The 18761-nt window shown below is 40.4% G+C and overlaps 1 protein-coding gene across 1 annotated transcript in view; it reads right to left on the reverse strand.

Moving 5' to 3' along the window:
• SMPDL3A (sphingomyelin phosphodiesterase acid like 3A) overlaps positions 1-18761 on the reverse strand; it is a 328355-nt gene that overhangs the window by 128379 nt on the left and 181215 nt on the right. The window contains exon 4 of the mRNA XM_078648459.1: positions 15940-16036. Within this exon, the coding sequence (XP_078504585.1) occupies positions 15940-16036 (97 nt within the window). The remainder of the gene's footprint in view (positions 1-15939; positions 16037-18761) is intronic.

Genomic DNA, 18761 nt, shown 5'->3' on the forward strand with positions numbered 1-18761 from the left:
CGAGTGTTGCGCTGCAGCTCAGGATGCTGAGAGTGACGGAACCTGTCAGCTGGGGTGGCTCGTGAGTGATTGATTGACAAGTGCCAGGGACTGGGTGCCAGTTACCACAGTTTGCAGAGAGGCGGTGGAGGCGATCCCGGTGCCTCCCGCGGAGAACCTCCACCATGACCCACCCCCGCCCCACCTTCTACCGTCAGGAGCTGAACAAGACCATCTGGGAGGTGCCTGAGCGATACCAAAACTTGTCCCCGGTGGGCTCCGGGGCCTATGGCTCCGTCTGGTGAGTGACCCGTCTTGGTGTAATAGTCGTTCTGGAGGAAGTATTCAAACCATTGCAATCGTGCAGAGCTGGTGGAGGTTGCAACATGGGCGTCCTCGCTGCGTGATCGGCAGTTGGTGCGTTTGCTACATTGGAATGTGCAGTGCTTGCCCAGTATAGGTGTATGCGTGGTGCACGTGTAGCACTACGTGCATTTATCCTCTGCGAGGATATGTGCGCAGCACTGGATCTAGCAGACTTGCACGTGTAGTGGCTGGGGAATGTTTGCTTTATGCTCTGCACATGGTTTGCCGAATGAACATGCACTGGTACAACTGTGGTGGGTTGCCGGCCAAGAGGGCATGAACAGTTGTGCATGCAACCTTAACTGCATGAGTGGTGTATGTGGCGCGCTTCCCCGGTGCATGCATAGTGGCCCATGTTCAGCGCTTGCTGCAGTTCTGGGTGTACAAAGAATTGAATGTATATGTACCACGGAGTGCATACGCTATCATTGTCATTGGATATATAAGTGGTGCATCTGTAGTTCTTGGATTATAGTACCATAGTATACATGAAAGTATGTGTAGTGCATGGCATGTCGAGGTGTCATTTGTCCAGCACTCAGTATCACGTTTAGAGTGCACGTCTGTTACGGGGCGCATGAGAAGTATACGTGCAGCATAGGCACGTTACATTTGTGAGTTTGGATTGGATCTCCACTGCTGGTTGTGAGCGGTGCAGTGAGCGGTGCATGTAGTGTCTGATGTATGGGCAGTAGTACCCGTCGCATGAGTTGCAAGAGACTGGTTCATGTGCTGCACTGTGGCCCGCAGACCGAGGATGAGTAGGGTCTGCGATGTGTGGGTTTGTCTGCAGCACGGGCAGTATGAGTGTTGCCGATAAATGAAATGCATTTGAAGCATGTGAGAGCAGCATTGGTATATACGCAATGCCAGGTGGAACATTCGTTCATGTTCAGTGCTTCTTGGAAGAATACTGCATGGATAGTGTTAGATTAACTAACGAACCAGTTGTACCAGCAACGAACCAGTTGTACCAGCAACTACTTTACGATTTACGGTCCTAGGAGGGTGTGTGTCTGTGTAACATGTGTGCTTGAGTTGCTGGTGCGGAGCATCTGGATTTGCATGCGAGACATTGGACCATACGTAGTATGTGCAGAACAGTATCTCACAAAAAAGAGAGTTTCCCAAGGACCAGAAAGGACTGGGTCAAAGGTTATATCAAAGAAAAGATTCCTTTCTGGGTACTTATTTCACAAGGTGACCATGAGGCCTATCCGTAGCAATTGGCTGTATTTGACATTTACATTTGACAAATTCAAGAGGTCAAAATTTAAGTCTCCACACTAGGTTATTTGTACTTTTTACTCAAAGTTTATTTTATAGAAATTCATATTTAGGCATTCATTTTAAATACACTTTATAATTTAACCCTGTGGTCCTCTGGTACAAATGTATATCTAATGGCTAACAATTCCGTATTACGGTTATCTAACACAGAGTCACCACTTTATAGTATGCATTCAAAAATTAAAATACAATAATACAACAAATTAATAAAAAAACATTTTATCACAGTTTTAAAAAGGTCCAAAGAGTCGACGCGTTTCGGTGCGTTTATTATACTGAATGCACCTTCATCAGGACAGAATGAGTTAAAAACAGGTATACATCTTCTTTCTGAAAAAATGAATAGAATGCATATTATTAGTGCGAAATTTCTAATTTGAGTTTTTTGTCCTAGTTTGTGGGCTTAATATTTTAAATTTGCGACACACTTTCCTTACTTTAAGTTTAAGAAAAAGCTCGTCCTTCAAATAATTTTCTAGGACGTATTGTTCTTTGGTTGGTCTGGTAGCACGTGTTTATTAATTCACGGCCGTCAGTGATCTGTAAACATAATTTCCTTATTAGTGATGTTTTTACATTATTTGTATTTTCAATTTACGACTCGATTACGATTTGGTAGGTTGCACTTACTTATATTTAATATTTAGGAACATGTGATCACTAAAACGGGATAAATGATGTCTTCTCCAGGTGGCGTATTTTTCTTAAGGTATATACTCCCCTCTTATGTGGTCTCCCGACAATGCTCTTAAATAAGGGAAATATAACATATCTTTTAGGGCCTTTGACATGTTTTAGAGGAACTAGATATCCAACATGCTGGTTTTCTACCTACCAAGTATATGAATCCTGTCAGTTTTAAAGGCTTTTAGCTCATTACGTTGGTGATCTTGACGGTTCTAAAGATTGTTGTCGCTGTCCTCGCTTGCCAGCCTCGCTCCTTTTATTTGATTCAGAGCTGTTCGTTGGGCATAACAGAAGTATAGATGTTAATATAATGTGGACAGTTTGTATGCTGTCTTTACAACACATACAATCTTAAAAAATATATCTAGACATAGGCCATTATTCCCTGATAGTCTACTGTAGTCTTACTTTGCGTTTATGCCGACCCTTTAAACATGATAGTGCGTGAACAACAACTTATTTTCATAAGTCCCCATTTAAATTGAGAATATCCTGGTGCCTCGTTTCAGTTATGCGGGCACTCTTTAAGTTATGAACCATTAAGGTTTCCCCCGCCATTCCGCTAAACCTGCGAGCTCTCTCTTCTCTATACTGAGCATGCTTGCATTGCTCTCACTCTACTCAGCTCCGTGTAGCGAGTTAACGAGAGCGTTCTTACCTTTAGTCTGGCTCGTGCTTCCTTCGTGTGGCTGGCGTCCGCTTCACTGGAGATGACAACCACACGAAGGCTGCCGGGTACTATTTATACCGGTGGTAATTGAATTATTGTACCGTCGGCTGCATATCATTAAGTGTTAAATGTACTTAATTTGATTCATTTCGGCCATGATTGTAGTTTTTTAGTCATTCTCACTTCATCTGACCCGGGCACTATCTGACAACGCACCGGAAGTACTAAATGTTCACAGCGCAAGACGGCCATATTTGTAGTTTGTCGACCGTGCGCTCCCAACTACAGGGACAAAATTGCTAGAAACGCGGCCAATATAATTGCAGGCTCAGTCGTTACGGCGGCCATTATAATATTTTATATTCAGTGCGTGACAAAATGGATAAAACTTTCGGTGGCACAGTCGGTAACTATGTAAGCCGCAACTTTATTTAATAAGAGCGGCACGTTGAAGTATATCTGTGTGCCTACGCAAGAAACTTTTTTGCGTGCTATTCTTTTAAACTCAACTACTATTGGAAACTCTCCACGATTGTCATTAATTATATTTCCTACATATTCCAGCATCTAGTGCTCTACATGAGTTGCCGGGAATATTGTGCACAGTACCTAATACCGGCTATCCTATGCGCACCAAGTTAAAGGTATTATCTTCATTTGTTGAACTACGCATGCCTTGACACGTATAATCACATTCACATTATTTATTCTGAGCATTCTAATGCAGTTTTATTTTTCAAACAGTCAATATCCATTTTTTACAAACAGGGCGTGCATATGTCTCATAATATTGTAAATGCAAATATTAATACAATCCAATATTATTTCAAGATATAAGTACAGTGCAGTATTATACATCGCTCTCTGTTCGAAAAAAGGAGAAAACGAAAAAGCAAAAGAATAGGGAAACAAAATACATCCTATGCATTATTACTGTCAAACAAAGATGTCTATTGCTCTAATTATAGACATCTCTACCATGTTCCATCTCCACCGTGTTAATGGCTTTAATACATAGCTATTTATACAATCTCATCAAGCAAGTACGATTTGTTTGGCAGTTACACTCAAACTACATCTTGTAGCCACCTTTAGTCTCTCAGCTCTAAATATTGTTAGTTGTCATAGAATCCCTAGCAATATCAGTTAATCCTCAACATTATCTGATTATTTTATCCCACTCTTCACGGTTGTTGAGCCCTTGATAGTAGGATTTAAATTTTGACATATAGAACTGTTCCCTCAGTTTGCGCTTTTTGTTGGCATCTCCACCTCTCACAGAGACTTTGATTTTTTCGAGAATGAACCATTTTAAATCGTCTAGTTTATGGTTCTCTGCAGTCCAATGTTCAACTAATGGTGCATTTTGCCTTTTAAGTCTTATTGCTGATCGATGTTCTGTCAGCCGCAAGCGTATTTCTCTTCCTGTTTCTCCTATGTAACATTTGTTACAGGGGCAAAGGATTAGGTATACCACATTGGAGGTCCGGCAATTAACGTGCTCGTTCATCCAATGGGTAATACCATTCACTTCCACTTTGTCAGTTTTGATGATACCTTTACAGTGTGTGCAGGACCCACACGGCAAGTTTCCTCTAATGGGAGCACCATTGAGGACATTTCTCTGTCCATTTCTTTTAGGTTCTTGGTATGTGTGCACTAGCTGGTTTCTAATAGTTCTATTTCTTCGAAAGGCATAAGTGGGTTTTGCTAACGGGGTGACTCCTGTTTTATTTAATATTCCCCAGTTTTTGTTTATCAAGTTCTTTACTTTGTTGCTAAAACTATTGTAATCGGATACCATAATTATATCGTTCTTCTGTTGTTTGGATTTCTCAGTTGGTTCAAAAAGGCTCTCTCGATTATAATACTTTGCTCGCTTGTAGGCTTGTTTTATCAAGCGTTTGGGGTAGCCTCGCAGTGTGAGTTTTTCTATTAAAATCTGTGCATGTTTCTCATAGGTGTTTCTATCACTGCAATTTCGTCTAATTCGTAAGAATTGGCTAAAAGGTATGCCATCTTTTTGGCATTTAGGATGATAGCTGGTGTGGTGCAACAAAGTATTTCTATCTGTGGGTTTCACAAATAGTTCCACGCTTAATGCTTGGTCTTTTTCATAAATTTTAATGTCTAGAAAATCCACAGTAGATTGACTCTTATTAAAAGTGAATTTAAGGTTTGGGTCACCACAGTTTATCCATTCAAGGAAATGATCAAGATCATCCTCCGTACCGTCCCATATAAAGAAAATGTCGTCTATAAATCTAGACCATACCTTGACATTTTCAAAATATGGACAGATCTCATTATATACATGTTTGGACTCAAAACTCCCTACATAAAGGCAGGCGAGACTGGGAGCACAGGTGGCTCCCATGCTGGTGCCCTTGATTTGGCAATAGTAGTCTTGTTTGAACAGGAAAATGTTATTTTTCAGGATAATTTCAATACAGTCCAAGATGAAAGTATTTTGAGCATTCAAATCACCCAAGTCATTTTTTAATATCTCCTCCATCATTTTCACCGTATCCTCCTGGGGGATATTAGTATACAACGCTTCAATATCCATGCATACTAGCCATTGGGTCTCTTTATTAAAACTTAATCCCTCTACCCTGGAAATCATGTGGGTTGTGTCCTTTATATAGGACGGTAATTCTGCCACTAAAGGCTGAATAAAATGGTCCACATATTTACTGAGGGGCTCAGTTAAGGACTCTATACCGGAAACTATTGGCCGCATGGGTGGGTCTTCTAAGTTTTTGTGGACTTTGGGAAGTCCATACATCGCTGGGACTTTTGGATTTTCATTAATGAGGAAGCGGTATTCCTCCTCACATATTACACTGTCCTCTTTGGCAAAGTCTACCACTGTCTTGACCTTTTTCTTCAGGTTTTCCCATTCGCTAATGTTGCTGGGTCTATAATGCATTTCGTTGTTAAGGAGTTTGTACATTCTAGTTTCATAGTCGTCCGTGTTAAGGATGACTATGCTCCCTCCCTTGTCTCCTGATTTTATTGTTATATCCTCATAGGATGACAGTGATTTTAACGCTTCCCTTTCTAATTTAGATAGGTTATTCTGTGTCCACACTTTTGTATCCAGTAGTTTCTCTAAGCCCATGGTGACCACTTTTTGGATATACTGAACTTCACTCAGAGTTCATTATCCAATACTGTAGAAAGGGGATTATCCCCGTGGGACTTCAAATTAGGAACGAACCAGGCCTGTTCGTGACTAATGAGAAGTTCAAGGAAAGTTGGACCCTAATCGCGAATAGGTGCAGTCGCGACTGGATGTTGCTAATAATAGAGACCGCTCAAGCCATTATCATTATAGAAAGAGAGGAGATAGAAACCTTAGAGAAACAACTTAATGAGAGCACCGCATTAGATGATGCGAAAAAAATATTAGATGAAATTAAGGAAGATATCAGTGGCTACCAAGAGTATATGATTAACAAAAAAACTAACAAGCTACGTAAAGATGTAGCCAATTACAAAAATGAATTAGTATATCCATATACTCAAAAAGATTACTACGACCAACCAGCCCCCACAGAATATAATGGTAAACATTTCAACTATAATAGAAACAGGTACTTTAGGAAAAATGTCACCTTCTCTGATACCTCATACAATAGCTCTGAATCGGAGGGGGAGAGAAACCCGGACTCCAGAAATAGGACAGAGGATAGAGAGGGAGCACAGGGCTCAAACAGAGAGTACCAACCGGCTTTTTTAGGCCAGCAACAGAGACGCCAGCAGAGGGGTTTCAGAACCCGGGGGAGGGGACGTCAGGGAAATCGACAGACAGGGGGGACCATGAGGAGACCCTACATGCGAACCCGCAGTCAAAAAGATTGGGATTGGGATTAGACCAAAAAGACCCAAGAAATGATAGAATTGATCCACTGACCCATAAAGCCCCAATTATAAATCTCTCAAATAAAACACTCACTGTGCATGAAATAAAAGTATTAGAGAAAGGCCTTGGCTTTGCACCAAGCACCACAGGCAGCAGATTCAACATAGAGAGGGATGTCAGGGACCTTTTTAGGAAAATTCGTCTAAAAAAATTCTTTGAGGGGAAAGAAAATAGAGTGATCAACAACAAATCAGGCCTCAAACCACTATCCAGCTGGACACCTAATGCAAACATGGTAGGCCCGGAGGTTGATACTTTTGAAAAAGTGGTCACCATGGGCTTAGAGAAACTACTGGATACAAAAGTGTGGACACAGAATAACCTATCTAAATTAGAAAGGGAAGCGTTAAAATCACTGTCATCCTATGAGGATATAACAATAAAATCAGGAGACAAGGGAGGGAGCATAGTCATCCTTAACACGGACGACTATGAAACTAGAATGTACAAACTCCTTAACAACGAAATGCATTATAGACCCAGCAACATTAGCGAATGGGAAAACCTGAAGAAAAAGGTCAAGACAGTGGTAGACTTTGCCAAAGAGGACAGTGTAATATGTGAGGAGGAATACCGCTTCCTCATTAATGAAAATCCAAAAGTCCCAGCGATGTATGGACTTCCCAAAGTCCACAAAAACTTAGAAGACCCACCCATGCGGCCAATAGTTTCCGGTATAGAGTCCTTAACTGAGCCCCTCAGTAAATATGTGGACCATTTTATTCAGCCTTTAGTGGCAGAATTACCGTCCTATATAAAGGACACAACCCACATGATTTCCAGGGTAGAGGGATTAAGTTTTAATAAAGAGACCCAATGGCTAGTATGCATGGATATTGAAGCGTTGTATACTAATATCCCCCAGGAGGATACGGTGAAAATGATGGAGGAGATATTAAAAAATGACTTGGGTGATTTGAATGCTCAAAATACTTTCATCTTGGACTGTATTGAAATTATCCTGAAAAATAACATTTTCCTGTTCAAACAAGACTACTATTGCCAAATCAAGGGCACCAGCATGGGAGCCACCTGTGCTCCCAGTCTCGCCTGCCTTTATGTAGGGAGTTTTGAGTCCAAACATGTATATAATGAGATCTGTCCATATTTTGAAAATGTCAAGGTATGGTCTAGATTTATAGACGACATTTTCTTTATATGGGACGGTACGGAGGATGATCTTGATCATTTCCTTGAATGGATAAACTGTGGTGACCCAAACCTTAAATTCACTTTTAATAAGAGTCAATCTACTGTGGATTTTCTAGACATTAAAATTTATGAAAAAGACCAAGCATTAAGCGTGGAACTATTTGTGAAACCCACAGATAGAAATACTTTGTTGCACCACACCAGCTATCATCCTAAATGCCAAAAAGATGGCATACCTTTTAGCCAATTCTTACGAATTAGACGAAATTGCAGTGATAGAAACACCTATGAGAAACATGCACAGATTTTAATAGAAAAACTCACACTGCGAGGCTACCCCAAACGCTTGATAAAACAAGCCTACAAGCGAGCAAAGTATTATAATCGAGAGAGCCTTTTTGAACCAACTGAGAAATCCAAACAACAGAAGAACGATATAATTATGGTATCCGATTACAATAGTTTTAGCAACAAAGTAAAGAACTTGATAAACAAAAACTGGGGAATATTAAATAAAACAGGAGTCACCCCGTTAGCAAAACCCACTTATGCCTTTCGAAGAAATAGAACTATTAGAAACCAGCTAGTGCACACATACCAAGAACCTAAAAGAAATGGACAGAGAAATGTCCTCAATGGTGCTCCCATTAGAGGAAACTTGCCGTGTGGGTCCTGCACACACTGTAAAGGTATCATCAAAACTGACAAAGTGGAAGTGAATGGTATTACCCATTGGATGAACGAGCACGTTAATTGCCGGACCTCCAATGTGGTATACCTAATCCTTTGCCCCTGTAACAAATGTTACATAGGAGAAACAGGAAGAGAAATACGCTTGCGGCTGACAGAACATCGATCAGCAATAAGACTTAAAAGGCAAAATGCACCATTAGTTGAACATTGGACTGCAGAGAACCATAAACTAGACGATTTAAAATGGTTCATTCTCGAAAAAATCAAAGTCTCTGTGAGAGGTGGAGATGCCAACAAAAAGCGCAAACTGAGGGAACAGTTCTATATGTCAAAATTTAAATCCTACTATCAAGGGCTCAACAACCGTGAAGAGTGGGATAAAATAATCAGATAATGTTGAGGATTAACTGATATTGCTAGGGATTCTATGACAACTAACAATATTTAGAGCTGAGAGACTAAAGGTGGCTACAAGATGTAGTTTGAGTGTAACTGCCAAACAAATCGTACTTGCTTGATGAGATTGTATAAATAGCTATGTATTAAAGCCATTAACACGGTGGAGATGGAACATGGTAGAGATGTCTATAATTAGAGCAATAGACATCTTTGTTTGACAGTAATAATGCATAGGATGTATTTTGTTTCCCTATTCTTTTGCTTTTTCGTTTTCTCCTTTTTTCGAACAGAGAGCGATGTATAATACTGCACTGTACTTATATCTTGAAATAATATTGGATTGTATTAATATTTGCATTTACAATATTATGAGACATATGCACGCCCTGTTTGTAAAAAATGGATATTGACTGTTTGAAAAATAAAACTGCATTAGAATGCTCAGAATAAATAATGTGAATGTGATTATACGTGTCAAGGCATGCGTAGTTCAACAAATGAAGATAATACCTTTAACTTGGTGCGCATAGGATAGCCGGTATTAGGTACTGTGCACAATATTCCCGGCAACTCATGTAGAGCACTAGATGCTGGAATATGTAGGAAATATAATTAATGACAATCGTGGAGAGTTTCCAATAGTAGTTGAGTTTAAAAGAATAGCACGCAAAAAAGTTTCTTGCGTAGGCACACAGATATACTTCAACGTGCCGCTCTTATTAAATAAAGTTGCGGCTTACATAGTTACCGACTGTGCCACCGAAAGTTTTATCCATTTTGTCACGCACTGAATATAAAATATTATAATGGCCGCCGTAACGACTGAGCCTGCAATTATATTGGCCGCGTTTCTAGCAATTTTGTCCCTGTAGTTGGGAGCGCACGGTCGACAAACTACAAATATGGCCGTCTTGCGCTGTGAACATTTAGTACTTCCGGTGCGTTGTCAGATAGTGCCCGGGTCAGATGAAGTGAGAATGACTAAAAAACTACAATCATGGCCGAAATGAATCAAATTAAGTACATTTAACACTTAATGATATGCAGCCGACGGTACAATAATTCAATTACCACCGGTATAAATAGTACCCGGCAGCCTTCGTGTGGTTGTCATCTCCAGTGAAGCGGACGCCAGCCACACGAAGGAAGCACGAGCCAGACTAAAGGTAAGAACGCTCTCGTTAACTCGCTACACGGAGCTGAGTAGAGTGAGAGCAATGCAAGCATGCTCAGTATAGAGAAGAGAGAGCTCGCAGGTTTAGCGGAATGGCGGGGGAAACCTTAATGGTTCATAACTTAAAGAGTGCCCGCATAACTGAAACGAGGCACCAGGATATTCTCAATTTAAATGGGGACTTATGAAAATAAGTTGTTGTTCACGCACTATCATGTTTAAAGGGTCGGCATAAACGCAAAGTAAGACTACAGTAGACTATCAGGGAATAATGGCCTATGTCTAGATATATTTTTTAAGATTGTATGTGTTGTAAAGACAGCATACAAACTGTCCACATTATATTAACATCTATACTTCTGTTATGCCCAACGAACAGCTCTGAATCAAATAAAAGGAGCGAGGCTGGCAAGCGAGGGCAGCGACAACAATCTTTAGAACCGTCAAGATCACCAACGTAATGAGCTAAAAGCCTTTAAAACTGACAGGATTCATATACTTGGTAGGTAGAAAACCAGCATGTTGGATATCTAGTTCCTCTAAAACATGTCAAAGGCCCTAAAAGATATGTTATATTTCCCTTATTTAAGAGCATTGTCGGGAGACCACATAAGAGGGGAGTATATACCTTAAGAAAAATACGCCACCTGGAGAAGACATCATTTATCCCGTTTTAGTGATCACATGTTCCTAAATATTAAATATAAGTAAGTGCAACCTACCAAATCGTAATCGAGTCGTAAATTGAAAATACAAATAATGTAAAAACATCACTAATAAGGAAATTATGTTTACAGATCACTGACGGCCGTGAATTAATAAACACGTGCTACCAGACCAACCAAAGAACAATACGTCCTAGAAAATTATTTGAAGGACGAGCTTTTTCTTAAACTTAAAGTAAGGAAAGTGTGTCGCAAATTTAAAATATTAAGCCCACAAACTAGGACAAAAAACTCAAATTAGAAATTTCGCACTAATAATATGCATTCTATTCATTTTTTCAGAAAGAAGATGTATACCTGTTTTTAACTCATTCTGTCCTGATGAAGGTGCATTCAGTATAATAAACGCACCGAAACGCGTCGACTCTTTGGACCTTTTTAAAACTGTGATAAAATGTTTTTTTATTAATTTGTTGTATTATTGTATTTTAATTTTTGAATGCATACTATAAAGTGGTGACTCTGTGTTAGATAACCGTAATACGGAATTGTTAGCCATTAGATATACATTTGTACCAGAGGACCACAGGGTTAAATTATAAAGTGTATTTAAAATGAATGCCTAAATATGAATTTCTATAAAATAAACTTTGAGTAAAAAGTACAAATAACCTAGTGTGGAGACTTAAATTTTGACCTCTTGAATTTGTCAAATGTAAATGTCAAATACAGCCAATTGCTACGGATAGGCCTCATGGTCACCTTGTGAAATAAGTACCCAGAAAGGAATCTTTTCTTTGGTATGTGCAGAACAGAACACTGTGTGTGAACTGTACATTTGTAGTGTATTGTGTTTTGGTATATGTGTGTGAACCAGTGGGTATATACGTGGTCCATATTCGGCCCTTAGTAGGGTTCTGGGACATGTATAGGATAGTGTTGTACAGAACTGGGTTTACAAGAAGTGCGAGTGTAATATGAATATATGTGCACAATTGCGTGTTTAGGTTCTTCATGCACAACTCAAGCACGGGGTGTGTGTGATACGTGTGCTGTCTGCTGCACGTGTAGTACTGGGTATGTGTGAGGCGTGTTCCGCACTGAGATATGCTTGTAGCACAAGGTGTGCATGAATGATGCCCGTGCGAAATATAGGGACATGAATGGTGACCGCAGCACTGTAGTGTGAGTGATATTGATGCAGTGCTTCTTGCAGAAGTACTTCCTATGTACGCATGTGCAACTTAATGTGATTTATTTGTGCAGCCTCAGGTACATGAGCTGCACTGGAAGTTTGAATGGCGTGGCTGTATGAATGGAGCATGTACCGAGTCCAGTGATGAATATAACTTATTTAGCATCTGGTGTCTGAGTGGAGCATGTGCATCCCTGGTGCATTATGGTGCTTATGCAGCTGCAGGGGGTACGAGGTGTGTGTGTATAGTAAAGGAAGGAGAATTGGTCCATGTTCAGCGCTTGGTGCATTTCTCGGATATGTAATGTAAACAGTATGTGAGTAGTGTCCTACTGCAATGGTACACTGCAACTGACGTTTGCAATGGTAAGTGCATGATTATTGCGAGTGTAGTGCTTTATCACGAGTGGTCTATATTTGATTCTGCCCATGAGTGGTGTTCTAGCTGCATACGTTGTGCATCTGTAGCACTGGTTACACCAGTGGTGTATTTGCTGCACATGGGACATTTGCAGGAGTGATCCAACTTGTGCACTTGCAGTTTAAGTTGCTTTTCTGATGATTGTGCAGTACTAGTTCATTCTGTGGTTCTCGTTCAGTGCCATGTATTTCTTTTGTGCTCCTGCAGCTTAGGGTGTGCATGGTCCAGGTGATGTCCCATGTGCGTCTCTGATGATTGTACAAGGCTAGGTTTGTTTGTAATGCTCTACAATGCTTGGCATGTTTATAGTGCAGATGCAGAGCCAAATGCATCCAGTGCATGTACTATGGCAAGTGTTCCGGTGTGCATTTAACATGGCACGGACCCTTGGACAGCTGCGGATGTGTATGATACATGAAAGTAATTTGAAGTACAGAGTGCAATAGCAATTCGTTGTGCAGCATATATATTAAGTCATGTTCGCTGAAAAAAATCCAAAGGTTAAAGCAACATTATAGTTCGGTCTTGTAATGTTTTGAAGACGACATTCACCATTTCTACTCACTGACCTAAGTATAACTTGCACCCCAACAATTCACTGCTTATGAGCTTCTATTACATCTCTCGTGACATGTAAATGACGTCACTGAGACATCTAAAAATACACCATCAATCAATCACATCACTGATGCAAAACAAAAACTGATCTTTCTCTGGAAAGTCTGACCTAAAGTACAACTATCTATCTATATATATATATAGGCATTTTGCTTTTTCACATGTGCCTAAAAGTGCTCTACTTCGGTGCCTTTGCTGGTCAGGCCAATCCAATCTCTGCTCTCATTTCACTTTTTTTTTTCTTTTTACTCTTGCAGTGGTTTATTATTAAAATGTTCTTTTTGAAAAACTATATACCACATTTAGATGGTGGTATTTTTAAATTGTATTACTTTTACTCTTTTAATGTCAATTGCATATGCTTGCAAAAAATTTCCTAATGCCAGACATATTGCCTTTGCCAATGCTTGCTTTTGCGTTTTTCTAAATCTTACTCTAAACAGTATCTTCAATTAATTCGGTCAGTGGTCCTTTTATAGCAATAATGTTGCCCTTCATCGTTGAGTGCAATGAGTGCAGAGTGACTAGTGAATGCTAGGGAGTGCTAGGGACTGCAGAGAGACTGCTAGGGAGTGCTAGGGAGTGCAGAGTGACTGCAGAATGCTAGGGAGTGCAGAGTGACTGCCGAGATTAAGCTAATAGCAATGTAAATGACAATGCCATTTATTTTTCTTTCAGTGCTGCAAACCTGTACATATGCGCAATTATATTACCCGGTTTAACAATTTTAATTTTATTGATATTGCAAAGGTTACACCTCCTCTGAGAGGACTGGAATTCATGATAGGAGATTTCTGGAATACAAGTTTCTATAAGCCAGATGAGAGAAAAAAAAGGTCACTCATTGGTTTTCCTCTGATAGTGGGCACTTTGAATAACAAGCATTTACAATGCAACGGTTTCGCCTTTGGAAAAGTTTGAGCTATTGGCATTGTAAATGACAACATTTGTATTTATGTGTTGGTTTTGAAAACAGATAAATAAATGGCATTGTCATTTACATTGCCAATAGCTCTAACTTTTCCAAAGGCGAAACCGTTGCATTGTAAATGCTTGTTTATTCTGTTCGTCACTGTCAGGAAAAATGTGGCGATGAGGGATAGATAAAAACAATATTCACACCCCAGAAAAAAACTCCCAGGGTCTGACGGTCATTAGTGTTTTGCTGTTCAGAAACAAACTCTTGCTTCAGGAGTTTGTTTTTATAAAAAAATACTTTGGGAATGTTTAGCAAAAGGCCATCAAAAACAACAGTTGCCTTCTACCACTGAAAAGAACAGCCATGTTAGCCGTTACTTTCAGTGTACAGAGATGAAAGCTGGACCGGCGGTGATCTCTAAGTTTGGTGGACAGTAGCCCATCAGAGTGGCGAAGGAAATATCCTTCACCACTATGATGGACGGTGAACCATCCATCAACCTTAAAATCAGGCCCACAGTCTCCAATGCTGATGCTGTTATTATATTTCATAGGATTTATGTCCAATGGTAACTGTGATTTATCGCTGGTAAATGATTGCTTTTTTATGACCAGAAGGTTCATGCACCTGCTAGACTATGAGTAATGTATTTTTGTAACACAAACCCCCACTACTCATGTATGTTTCTGCTGAAGTGGCTGAAATGTAATATTTTCTATTAAAAAAGGAAGGCAATCGATTAAAGAGATCACTTTACAATTGGTTTTAAAATCTCTATGTTCCCCCTTCCACCTATTTGTAGCTATTGCCCCACCTCCTCCTTTTATATTATGCATGCCTGCGGTGTGCTGTTTTAATTCTACACGATACAAAAGGGGATGATGGATGGAGCGTTTGAACAAATCAAACACTCACCCCAGTCAACTGATCTGGGTTTAATCCATCACCATTCTTTAGTTCACTCAGCCACCCCAGTTCAGACATGGCTATATGCAAATCAGTCTGACCCTGTGCCTCATGGAAACAGTGCAGCCCAAACTGCCAAGCCATGTCTTCCCTGGACCGGAAACAAGCATCCTGGGACCGGTTTCGGATTCATAATCCTCATCAGCCAGGCTATCTTGAATCCAGTGGCCAAGTGAACAAGGGACTCACGTGTGAGCATGGATTAAACCCAGATCAGTTGACTGGGGGTGAGTGTTTGATTTGTTCAAATGCTCCGTCCATCATCCCCTTTTGTATCGTTTTAATTCTACACAGCACCAAGGAACACACGCTTATGCTTTGGATGCCAACGGGGCAAGAAATTGCTCTATCAATACCACTACAATACAATACCTCCCCCTTCCATGCTCTCCCTTCTCTTTGTTTAAAATCTAACAGCCAAAAATAAAGTCTGTCCTGACTTGTTTACTGAATGGGACATTGAGCACACTGCCACAGTTACTTTAGTACTTCCCATGACAAGGCCACATGTTAGTGGGACACGTAGAAACTTAGAAGGGGACAGCAGGGAATTCTACACCTGGTCGAAAGGATATAATCAAAACCTGGTAGAAAGGATGCAAGCAAAATATAAGTAAGCACACTAAGGGAAAGGCCACCCCACCAATCCACATTAAACTCAAAACTTCTTGTGGCAGGTGGTTCATGTCATAGGAATTAAGACCTTCTCGCCTAGGTAGGTTCAAATAGACAGCACAATGCACGCATTTCAGGTCTTCCTAACCAATGGCAATCCAGAAATTGTAGTTTGAATAAACTGCAAAATGTTTAGCCTTACCTTTTCTTAAAGTTGCGATTGCTTCATCAGTTAACCACGGTCTCCATAGGTCTGCTACAGCAGAGTAAATTTCACTGTTAACCACAGGCAGTTGATCCTGTAAAAAGACATTGTCAGTTCAGATTGTAGATTACTAAAATAAAGGATGTAAGTATTAGCTATACGTTTTAACAAAACAAATGTATAACAATCTTTGTGACAAAGAAGAGCGTTTAGGAACAATGGTATGGAAAAAGGATGCATTTAATGGGAGCCGCTTGGAAATCTAGAAGACTACATTTCAATGTTATCCAAATATCGCATTTTTAAAAAGTTTCTTATCTGCAGCCAAATTCAACTTCCATCCTATATCATGTTCTAAATGTCAATAGAACTTGGCATCTGCTTGAGCGGTGAACTTTTTATAGAAACAGTTCCAGGTGGACACAGTCACGTCTGGAGCATGGCAAAACTACCCACTATACCATTAAGCACTTTAAACTGTAATGAAGCCACTTGATGTATATTCTAAAAGTCAATGAGGTGTAAATTGCAAACACATATAGAGGGCAACACCTACAAAGGTGACAGTAACTCAGGTTTACATTTAGCTGCTGGTAAATAAACGCTGGAAAATCATATACATCTCATTACAACCTTGTTAGGAAATAATGGCCCCGATTCACAAAAGTAATCTGAGACAAAATCCTAACTTTATCACTTTTGGTATTCACAAAAGGCATTTAGGAATAGTAAAGTTAGAAATCCTAACTTTACTAATCCTAAATGCCTTTAGTGAATACCAAAAGTCGTAAAGTTAGGATTTTTCTCAGTTTAGGAGTAGGAAAGTTAGGAATCCTAACTTTACTACTCCTAAATGCCTTTTGTGAATATCGGAAGTCAGAAAGTTAGGATTTTGTCTCAGATTACTTTTGTGAATCGGGCCCAATGTTCTCAAATTAAACTGTGACAAAAATGAATATCCTGATGGTTCGGACTGCTGCCAATATGGTGATGCTGAACTATATGATAAAACAAAAGATATTAGACAAAATATAATATAAAAGTAACCTTTGCACTAAGTTGCCCAAAGTACATATGTTAAACATTTTACTCATTAGTTAAGTAGCGTAGGGTACCTACGTTACATCAAGGCATTTGTCATATTATCTATATATTCTGTTGAAAGAAATGACCAACAACTTAGAAAATGGTTTAACTTGCTATTACCAATTGTGAGTTAGATGAACCTTATAAGAATCAGCATTCTCCCAGGGTTTTTCTTTAGAGATATTTCATTTCATATTCCGTTGTCGTTTTTTGAAAATGCCACATTTCATCACCAGAAGATATATTTGGGAGCAATAACAACCTAGAACGAATTTAGAAATGGCTTAAACTGAAACACAAGCAAGGAAGATTGAGCCTGCCAGATTTCTGCTGGTTCTTCTGGGCAGCTTGAAGTAAAAAACTGACTTGAATTTACACGATATGGCCCAATCAGAATATTACAGATATATGCAAATAAGACATGCGCTTCTCTCAACCATCCCGGCCGGGACGTACCTACAGGACTCTACCCCTCTAGAGGATAGGCTACTTACAGAGCATATGCCCCACAAAGCGACATCCCTCACATATCGGAAACTGATCAACAACCTCCCTGACATGCTATCCAAGTTGTGCCTTTGTTGGGTGGGCGATATTGGTGACATTGATGATTCAGAATCGCAGGAGGCTCTCTCCTCACCCAAGGAATCGGCGATTCCGTCCAGACTTAAACTGGTCCAGTTGAAAGTTCTTCACCGCACATACTACACCAGAACGGTCCTTCACAAAATAGGGAGAACCTCTCACGAATTTTGCCTCCGTGGATGCGGGGAGAGGGGGACATTTTACCACACAATCTGGGACTGTAGCTGTGTGGCCACGTACTGGGCAGCGGTTATGCGCACCATTTCCCAAACCACGACTATTTCCCTGCTGCCCAACCCACGTCGCTGTCTGTTAAACATTTGGGAGGCGGAGGACCTAACCCATCGTCAGCAAGACTGGGCTGTGCTGGGTATGATGGTGGCAAAACGCAATATCGCCAAACTGTGGGGTTCCAACGTGCTGCTCACGCTGAGAGACTGGTGCAGGGACATGGATGAAGCCATGGTGGCCGAGAAGGCGGTATTTGTCCATCGGGGATGCCCGGCAAAATGGGGGCAAATCTGGGGGGCATGGAACAAATTCAGGGGGGATATATGTGAGCCACCGCGAGTTGACTCAGACGAGTGCCTTTCAGATTGAGGGTTGGGCCTGGTCTTTATATGTTGATGGTTATGTCTCCTAACGTGCTGTTCTCCGCCCCTCGATTGGACAGACATTATAATGTGGGAGGCGGGTTGGTGGCCGCACTGCCGATGTACGCATACTGCAAGTGTGAACGTTTGTTTTCTCACCTTCGAAGGATTGTTTGTACTGCACGTGCTTTTAAATTTCACGGAAAGTTTTGTTATTTGGTTAATGTAAAAATCACAGACCTAAGCCATATCGTATACCTGAAATGCTTGAACTATGGTACACCTGGTTTCTATTCGCCGCCGGACCCCTGGGTTGTCAGCCACGCGGCTGTGTTATCCTATTGACGATGCCTGAACTCTATTGCTGTTGCGGCCGGCCCGAGAGGTTGTAGGGCTTACGCTGTGTCATACTGGAATTGTACAATAAAGGTCTTTAAAAAAAAAAAATTTAAAAACTGACTTGAATTTTGAGAAGGGTTCGTGCTAATATAACCTTCTCAAGAGAGAAACCCTAACAACATTTGAAATGTAATCAACCACATTTAGAAAAGAAAT

This window comes from Lissotriton helveticus, chromosome 6, assembly GCF_964261635.1.
Source record: "Lissotriton helveticus chromosome 6, aLisHel1.1, whole genome shotgun sequence".
Lineage (NCBI taxonomy): Eukaryota > Metazoa > Chordata > Amphibia > Caudata > Salamandridae > Lissotriton > Lissotriton helveticus.